Source organism: Electrophorus electricus, chromosome 13 (genome assembly GCF_041902795.1).
Source record: "Electrophorus electricus isolate QZ-2024a chromosome 13, ASM4190279v1, whole genome shotgun sequence".
NCBI classification, from domain to species: Eukaryota; Metazoa; Chordata; class Actinopteri; order Gymnotiformes; family Gymnotidae; genus Electrophorus; species Electrophorus electricus.
Genome location: NC_137509.1, coordinates 16293499 through 16303097, shown reverse-complemented (window position 1 = coordinate 16303097; position 9599 = coordinate 16293499). Strand labels below are relative to the sequence as shown.

General features: G+C 38.7%; 1 protein-coding gene across 1 annotated transcript; it reads left to right on the top strand.

Annotated features, from left to right (window-relative positions):
* The first annotated feature begins 5383 nt into the window (after nt 1–5383).
* Nucleotides 5384–9575, top strand: myl12.1 (myosin, light chain 12, genome duplicate 1). The gene is made up of 4 exons (XM_027013152.3): nt 5384–5460; nt 6964–7168; nt 8258–8419; nt 8769–9575. Exons 2-4 carry the CDS (start codon nt 6985–6987, stop codon nt 8939–8941), a joined length of 519 nt encoding a protein of 172 aa, XP_026868953.1. The 5' UTR covers nt 5384–5460; nt 6964–6984; the 3' UTR covers nt 8942–9575.
* The last annotated feature ends 24 nt before the right edge of the window (nt 9576–9599 follow it).

The window sequence follows — 9599 nt, the reverse complement described above, 5'->3', positions numbered from 1 at the left end:
ACGTGGATGTGCAATCACAATGGTGAACCCACACATTGTCTGGTGAAGATGCGTGAGTAGGGAGCCAAGGAAAGGAAAGATTCAGACTTGAAATATTAACACATTTTCTGCTAAGAAAGCTGTGGATATAGAGTGTTGTGTATAATCGGATGCCTTCATATTAAGACTTTTCATTCAAGAGACAGAAAGATATTTTCATCCAAGAGGCATGACATTAATTAAAGAGACTGTTATTTTTGTAAGACTACTACTGCTTTGAATCTTTCTTCAAATACTGGCCACTCCATTCTTCGTTATTGTACTTTCAGTTAATGAATGATCAGACAGATTTTCAAGACAGAACTCAATATTTCCTGTACCTTCAACTTTGACTCTTGGTGGTTTTTAATGTGATAAATTTTTGTGAGATAGAAGCTTCTCTCTAGTTTTTGTGTTATATTGACAGAAAGTTAAATCACTTTTGCCTTGTACTAGTACTGTGTGCAATGACAAAGTCTGTCAGTCAGGTTTTTTGTTAACTCTTAAAGTCTGAGACAGTCCCTAACAGCTGTAGTAATAGCCCTGCCTTAGTGAAACCTATTAGCATATCCATGTAATTCAAAGTGAAACCCATTCCAAGTCCATGTGATATTTTATGAATTTGCCTTAGCTGTTTCTCATTCTTATTACCACACTGACCCACCTGGAGAAAGGGAGGGGTAATTATGTTAAAATGCTGTTTGTTGTCTACAGTTCAGCATTTAACACTATCATCCCCTCCCTGCTCACTACTAAGCTGGAGGATCTAGGACTGCATACATCCCTGTGCGACTGGATCTCCAACTTCCTAACAGAGAGACCACAATCAGTACGGGTGGGCAACTGTCATCCACTCTCACCCTCAGCACTGGAGCTCCTCGGGGTTGTGTCCTAAGCCCCCTGCTCTACTCACTGTACACCTACGACTGCACAGCCACTTCCAGCTCCACCATCATTGTCAAGTTTGCTGACGACACCGTTGTCATGGGCCTGATCTCGGACAACGATGAGAGGGCCTACCTAGAGGAGATTAAATACCTGGAAAACTGGTGCCAGGAAAATAATCTCCTCCTAAACGTCAGCAAGACAAAGGAGCTGATCATAGATTGCAGCAAGAAGCAGGAGCGGCACTACCAACCTGTGAGGATCAGTGGAACCACGGTGGAGAGAGTAGATAGTTTCAAGTACCTTGGTGTTCACATCTCGCAGGACCTCTCCTGGTCCCACCATTCCAACTCCCTGGCAAAGAAGGCTCGTCAGAGTCTTTACCACCTCAGACGCCTAAGAGACTTCAGACTGCCCTCCAAGGTACTGCGGAACTTCTACACCTGCACTATTGAAAGCATCCTCACAGGGAACATCACAGTCTGGTTTGGGAACAGCACCAAGCAGGACAGACAAGTACTCGAATGGGTGGTGCATTCAGCTGAGCACATCACTCGTACGGAACTTCCTGACCTGCAGACCATCTACGACAAGCGGTGCCAGACCAAGGCCAGGAGGATTGTGAAGGACCCCACCCATCCCAACAATAGACTCTTCTCTCTGTTGAGGTCAGGGAAGCACTTTCGCTCCCTGAAGACCAAGACAGAGAGACTGAAGAGGAGCTTCTTCCCACAGGCCATTTGGGCCCTGAATCAGGGAAACTGATAAACTGTGGGGACCACCACCACCACCATGTAACATAACTATAATATGTTCAATTACCACCATGTAACATAACTGTAAATATGTCAATTGCAAGATGGGACTGTACATTCTGTACATTGTGTACATACATATTTAAATATCCATATATACATTGTACATTGTGTATATAAACATAATATACATATATTGTACATACACTGTTAATATATTTTTGTATATATATATATATATATATATAGAATATATATTTCGCTATGCACCCCTGTTTTCTTTTTCCTCAGTTTGGACAGAGCATTCAACCATTTCACTGCGAGTTATACTGTGTATGACTATGTATGTGACAAATAAACCAAACTTGAAACTTGAAACTTGAAACTATTTTGGATTCCCAAGATTGCCACCAGAGGTCCTTGTCTCCCCAGTTTTGTTTTTTTTTGAAGATATCTTCCACCGCGCTTCACTGTAACTCCTCTCTTTTGTGAAGTCTTCTATTAAATGTTTAAGCTGCTATCCCTGAGTATCTGCTGCAGTGATTTGTGTCTGTCTAGATGAAACCCTCAACCTGGCAAGGATTTTTTGAGTCCTCAGTCTCCCACTCTGTTTACAATCGAGCATTGAGCCTGCTTGCCAGTCAAAGGCCTACTGTAAATAATACAGATAGAACTGTACAGTGTATCCTCAAGGCACACTGAGCTGCTCTACTTCAACACCCAGCCATTACACAATAGAGGAGGGAACTCTCAACTGATGTTGAGTTGAATAACAGACACTCAAAATGTTTTTTTTCTCATATTAATATACTGAATTATTTAAATGAGGTATTTAAATTTCTGATTATGTCAAGTCATATTTATTAATAGAGCACATTAAAAGACAGCAGATGTCAGCCGATGTACTTTACATAAAAAACAAATAATAAATATGTAAATGTGATTAAGGCATTGTCATAATCAGTTTGTCAATGACTTAATAGTGTGATTAGGAACACAATCAATATTGAGGTTACAAACATCTTATCTACTGTGTTTATCTCATATTTATTGTATATCACTGCACCTCTGCAGTTTCTGTTTGTTGAATGCTGCATCACAAGGTTAAAGAGAAGATTTGTATTACAGGCTACTATATATTCCTACATAGATGGGTTAATTAAATTCTGACTAATAATGAATTTAAAAAGCACACAAAAACAAAATAGTTTAAGTAACTCTTTGATACAAATATATGTACACCCCACCTATTTATTTTACTAGAAATACACAATGCCAACAGTAAAATTTGCCCTGGTGGTGTTTTTCAGGGTTTCTGCTAGGTCCTTTAGTTGCAGTGAAGGACAATGTTAATGTTACAGTATACAAAGCCATTTTAGACAATTATATGCTTCCCTTTTTAAAGACCCTCCAGAGAAACATTGGAGAAACCAAAAGAAGGCTTGCTAATTGTTTCATCATATTTTTATCCCTCCTACTGCACTCTAATATGCAATTGTGCTATTTTACTCATCTGTACTTTCTGGTAGATGCTACACAGCATTTTATTGCCTTGTACTAGTACTGTGTGCAATGACAAAGTTGCATAATGTATATATGGTCTGCCTATATATGCAGGAAACAGTAGCGGTAATAGATGTTTCAGTCCCAAGTGATGGAAACATCCATAAGAAGAAATATGAGTAGTTGGAAAAATACCAGGGACTGAAGGAAGAAATAGAGAAAATCTGGAAGACCAACACTGAGGATGTCTCAGTTGTGATAGACTCATTTGGGGCTAAGACCCCTAAGATGGAGGAGTCCTACAAACAGCTCCTAGAAATGACATTATCTCAGTTGAAAAAAGCACAATCCCAGAAACAGCAAAAATACTGCACCCTAGCCTCCAACTGGTAGACTTCTGGTACAGGCCCAAGTATGAAATAAAAAGCATGTGAACAACCACTAGAAAGTTGAGACGGTTCCGTTTGCTATTTCCACTTGGAATAATCACTGATACCACTTTGTTTGGCTGTTTCACCAGTACTTTCTTGTCTGTGTGGATCTGGAGGTCCCAGAGGATCATAGTTGTTTTCCACCAATCTCTGTGACTCCTCCCATTTGGACTTGGGGGGTGCCCACCTTATATCATTTCCATATGTTTCTCTATATGATCCCTGCCACTTGCTTGTGTCCCTTAGACTATGTGGTTCCTCCTAGCATCTTGCATCCTCCCAGCATACTGCATAGAGTATCCATGTGTGTGGCATGGAGTAATGTGCTTTTTTAAATAGTCAGTCCAGGCAATGCTTAGGTTTCTGGACTGGGAATCCTTTTGGACAGCTCTATTTGTCTGGTACCGGTGCTCTGAACCTCTGGTGCTATTTCCAATGCCCTACTTGGCAATGCTTATGTGTTTGAACTTTTATTTATTATTATAAAATATTATTATGTATCTAACTGTCCAGATGTAGTTTTCATTAAACTTGAGTATAGTTACAGCAATAAGCTGTTATTTTTTATAATGCAACATTTATTCCAAACTATCCTACAAAAGATAGCTAGCCTATAACTATCTAAATTAATTATTGCAATAAAGATCAATTGTAACTTTGGAAATTCTTTTAACTCATCCTGCTTGTAACTAGTGTCCACTGTAATGTTCTCTGTGTAGGGTGACATACTACTTGAGTGTAATCAAGAAAATGTAAATAAACACCCATTTTAAAACCAAATCTGAAACCTCATCTTTTTATGTTTCAGTTTACCTTTTACAGCTTAAAGTAAAAGTATGTAGTCATTTTAACCCACTTTAATACTGCACATCCTTCTGTCCTTTAGACCTTTCAGAAATATCCTAACTGGGACTTCCTGAGATAGCAACAGACATGTCTTAAGAGTTCAGTTTTGACTGTCATGGTAAGATGCCCTTATGCCACTGTTTTCTGTGTAGCATGAACTATAGTTATTCTGCCCAACTCCCCTGTTAGCTTTTAAAAGCGGGAAATCAAGAGGTTCACCAAGCAATGAGCTAAAGTAGAAGATGGTTTGTTGGGAAATTATGTACTAATAAGGCTAGATTTTCTTACTGTTTTGCTAAATAGCAAACATAAATTTAAAAAAATGTTAAATTATGCAGGATATTGTATGTCTAATAGGGATAACAAACTAACCTAGGCTACAGTTTGAATACATATCAAACTATACCTTTTACCTTCTTTCTTAACACTCTTCTATCATGAATCTCAGACCACTGGTGTTAAAACATTCTTAGACCCACATTATATATTGATGTTTCTGCCTCACTTTGTAAAAATACAAATTTGCTTCAGTTTTTCGAATTGGCCTTTTGCCGTCTAACCAGTTTCTTTGCTAAAGCAAATCTCCCTGGAAACGTATCAAAGTAGTATCTCCAAGCTAGATAACCTCCAGGGAAATCTCGGGAAACTTTGTCCAAAGAGAAATATTCCCTACATGGACATGTTTGAGGACGTCTACGTAGAGAAGACGCTGGCATGTTTGGATAATCTAAGTGGCAACACACAGGTAAATTAAATTGTGACTGTGTATAATGTTTTGACATCGTAAAACATATGGTGAAACGTACGGTGAATAATAAACAAAGAGAATACGTAAATGCCGTTTTGTTTAAGTTATTGTGTCGGTTTGTTTCTTGTTGTTTTGTATATATGTTAAACTGTCAATTGTGTGCACCCCTATTTGTGTACTTGGTCTGATCTGGCTAGCCTGCGCGGAACCGACCGATTATCAGGAAGTTTGGGCGGTGGTTGTTGCGTGAGCTGTTCAGTGCGTCAGGTTTAAGGTAAGGCGCACGTACATACGTGTCTAAATTACTTTCAGGTTTTCACACTCTCTAAAAGCTGTATCGAAGAAAGATGTATTTTTTACATCACTTTGTTTCTTTCACGATTAATATTACAATCTTCTCGCTGAAGCCGGATGTCACGTTCGAGTTACCTAGCTTGCTAACAGGCTAGCGATTAGCAGGCAGAGCCAGAGAATAAAACGCAGCATATTTTAGCTAAACTACCCAACTGTGATGATTACCTGAATATTTTAGCTAAGATACCCAACTATGATGATTATCTGAATAAACTGGTTCCTGTTATGTGTGAAATCTTGACAGTAGGTACTAGCTAGCTTGGCTATTTTAGCGAAATTCCGGTTCAGTGTTGCTAACCTATCTAACTAACTAACTAACCTAACCTACCTACTTTTATGGGCAGGCTCTTCCTCTCATATTTTAAATCATAAACGTCTGTAGAGCTGTTGCTTGTCAGAGCCGCTTGGAATATGCTGCAAGAATCAACCAAATAACTAATTAACCAACTAATCAACCAACGATGAAACATGCTGGCTAGCGTCCCTAAATAGATAGTTTTTTAAGTTGGTAAATAATTCGCGAGAGGTGTGAATATATAGACGTACTTGCAGTAATATAAAGTATAGATGACTAAATTATAGGCCAACGTTTTAACTGGGTTAATCTGAAATCCTAAATCTATGTATAGCAGTCTCATGGGTGAAAATATAGGGCAGTTTCCGTGCTAGCTTCCTTCTCAAACGTTTTCTAACTTCGCTCAGAATTTTTGACTTTCCTGTAATACCTAAGATAATTTGATTGCCTTCTCTCCAGGAGAGACTAATTGGTATGATTGACCAGTTTATAGTGCATAAATGTCATGGTGAGTAATAAGGGTAATTTAGAACAGGATAAGCAGTTAGCAAGTTTGTTTTTTCCCCCTGAATGAACAAATCTTGTAGGCAGTCCAATTAAAGTTGATTGGTTTGTCAATCGTTATTTTGAATGCTCTCCATCTTCTGGGATATTTCTCTGAGGTTCATAGTAGTTGAAGATGAATTAAGTTTACATATAAGTGGCCAAGAATAACAGACTTTCTTGCTTGTACCATAGTTTGTCTGCTTAACTACTTAGAAATTGTCTTTAAAAATGCGAGTATTGTTCTCTCTCTGGAAAAGAATTGTTTAGAACAGCTTTGAACCATTTGGCATGTTTTTAGTCACTTGATTAGCATTTGCGCAGTACCATTGTTTAGAGTTCTACCCAGACCTGGTATGTCAGGTATGACAGGTCAAAGCATAAATGTGTTCCACAGTTTTAAATGAAAGCAGTCCATTCTATGACAGGAGTCATGGTGTCATTTGAATTGTGGCAACACTAAACTCTGTAATTAGGACAAGCAGTTGTGTTTACTCTTATTGAAATTCACTTGGAATTCACTTGGAATCTTATTGGAATTCACTCCTAATGTTTAGTCTTTTTTTTTTCTTTTCTTTTTTTTAGTTAAAACACAACAGAGGCATCATGTCAAGCAAGCGGGCAAAGGGGAAGACCACCAAGAAGCGCCCTCAGCGTGCTACTTCCAATGTCTTTGCCATGTTTGACCAGTCACAAATCCAGGAGTTCAAGGAGGCCTTTAACATGATTGATCAGAACCGTGACGGCTTTGTGGACAAGGAAGATTTGCATGACATGTTGGCGTCTCTGGGTAAGGCTGATGTCATAGCCCCTTTCTACACCAGCAAATTGTATGTTGACATGATATTAATGTAACAATATGGCATGTAGCACGATATACACTTGGTAATAAAAGGGCTTCATGCGAGTAGTCTCACTTTTCTCTTGCATTATATAAATGAATTATTTCAGAGGAGAATGTTTTTAGGGTGACCACTTATTACATTTCCCACTGAATAAGCATAATCAAGGTGGAAGAGAAAGTAACATTGGGGACTCCAGTGTAAATACAGCCTGCATATTTGATACATACCCATTGTAGATCTCATTACTTGTCTCTTGAAGTTTCTGTATAGCAGTATTGGAATGGCTCTAGTCAACTTACTGGCCTCAGTTCTGCAGTTTGATTTTGGAGCCAAGTAATCTCATTGCTTCTGGGTTTACTTTACAGAAAGAAAACTAGTCTTGTTTTAGAGTACGTGTAGGGTTGGCATTTTTCCTTACGCTTCCGGAATTTAGTAGATGCTCTTATCCAAAGCCCCTTACAAAAGTGCTTAGTTGTCTATTCAGAAAGGTATCCTCGAGTGGTACAAATGGGCTAAAGTCCAAAAATACCTTTAAATGGAGATGCTGTTAGAAACAAGACTCAGTGCTATAAAATATATGGAGAGATGCAATACAGTTCTACTATATAAAGTTCTTCTAAAGAAAGAAGTGGATAAAGAACTTCTGTTTAAAATTGCTTTTCTGTAGAATGATACAAGCTTGATGGCACATTGACAGGATTTGGCTTAATCTTACCTAGTCAGTGAGGAACTTAACGAAATCTTGATCAATGTTTGATCAATCAGCCATAGTATTTATTTTTTGAAAACTGAGTGCCAGTAGCTATAGATTTCTTTAGGATTCACTTACTCCATATTACCAAGGTGATTCTCTTGAGGACTAGAAATGCTCTGGTGAACGGTCTTGCCCTCGGGTTGACCTGAATAGTTATTAATCAGCATCTCTGTAGGTTGTGCTGACCTATGCCGATTTGCTATGCTGAGCCAGGAGTGTCACTAGATAAATACCCAAGTCAATAGCTCTCAAATAAGGGATATTCACTTAATCTCCTCAGGCAAGAATCCAACAGATGACTATCTGGAGGCAATGATGAACGAAGCTCCAGGACCCATTAACTTCACAATGTTCCTTACTATGTTTGGAGAGAAGCTAAATGGAACTGACCCAGAGGACGTCATCCGTAATGCATTTGCCTGCTTTGATGAGGAAGGGACTGGTGAGCCTCTCTTGCTTTCAGAGTCTGGAGAACCATGTTATATTGACCATAACACATGTGCAGTAGAACTAAGATGATGCGACTTCCACATAGAATTCAAATACCAGAATGTCAAAAGTAATGATGCCTTTAAAAAATTTAAGTTTTTAAAGGGAGTGGATTTGGAAAGGTGCACAAAGGTTCTGATAACATGCATCACTTTCACATATTGATCAACTCTAGTTGGTTGCGTTTGTGGCTAATCTCAGCTATTGGAAACCTCAGATTTCTATTGTTTGTTATACTAGCTAGAACTGTTATGACATTAAGTTACATTGTGAACAATATATACGTTCTCGTCTCTGCTCAGGCTTCATCCAGGAAGACTATCTGCGGGAACTTCTGACCACTATGGGTGACAGGTTCACAGATGAGGAAGTTGATGAGCTTTTCAGGGAGGCTCCCATTGACAAGAAAAACAACTTCAATTATGGGGAGTTCACGCGTATCCTCAAACATGGAGCCAAAGACAAAGATGATTAAACACAGAAAGCTCCTTCCTTTTCACTCTGCCTGCTCCATAAGAGCAGGCTTATGTAATGCTTCTGGAGCCCTTCAGAAAGTCGCCTACAGCTCTGCTCTGTTTTTGTGTGTGTTTAGTTAAAGGTGCACTCAGGGGAGAAATGTCTAGATTAAAACCAGTTCATTCAACATGTTGGGATAAATATTTTGGTCAGAGAGCTGCCACCCCCTTTTAAATGCTGAATGAGTCCGATTTTAGACCTTGCATGGTTATGTTCACTGGTGAATGTGTCATCCAGTGGAGTTAGTTTAGCACTGTTCAATTTACACCCAATTACTTTGAAATACATGTTTAGTTAGGTTTTGTCTGTGAGATGAAGATTTGATTAATCAAGAGGTAACTATCAGCTTGTATAAATTGAGTCTTTCTAGGTTTCTTTCCCCAAAAGTGTACCTTTTATTTTCAGTCAGCATATATGCACCTCTACCAGTCCCAGGCCTCCAAAAGGTCCTGTTTCTCGGTGTTTAAAAACTGTTCAAATGTGAAATTGTGTCGAGATGCTACAGTGACCTTTTCCTGAAATGGCCTCAAGTGGAATTTTTACATTTTATAATAAATATGAACATTTTTGAATAAACTCATGTTCTTGTTCCACCTGCGATGCTATTTGTCTCTTAA

Bases quoted from the DNA above. Each gene is read 5' to 3' on its own strand.
- myl12.1 (XM_027013152.3), top strand. From the start codon at position 6,985: ATGTCAAGCAAGCGGGCAAAGGGGAAGACCACCAAGAAGCGCCCTCAG. The intron at 7,169-8,257 runs GTAAGGCTGATG...TAATCTCCTCAG, and splicing joins TGACATGTTGGCGTCTCTGG to GCAAGAATCCAACAGATGAC. The intron at 8,420-8,768 runs GTGAGCCTCTCT...GTCTCTGCTCAG, and splicing joins CTTTGATGAGGAAGGGACTG to GCTTCATCCAGGAAGACTAT.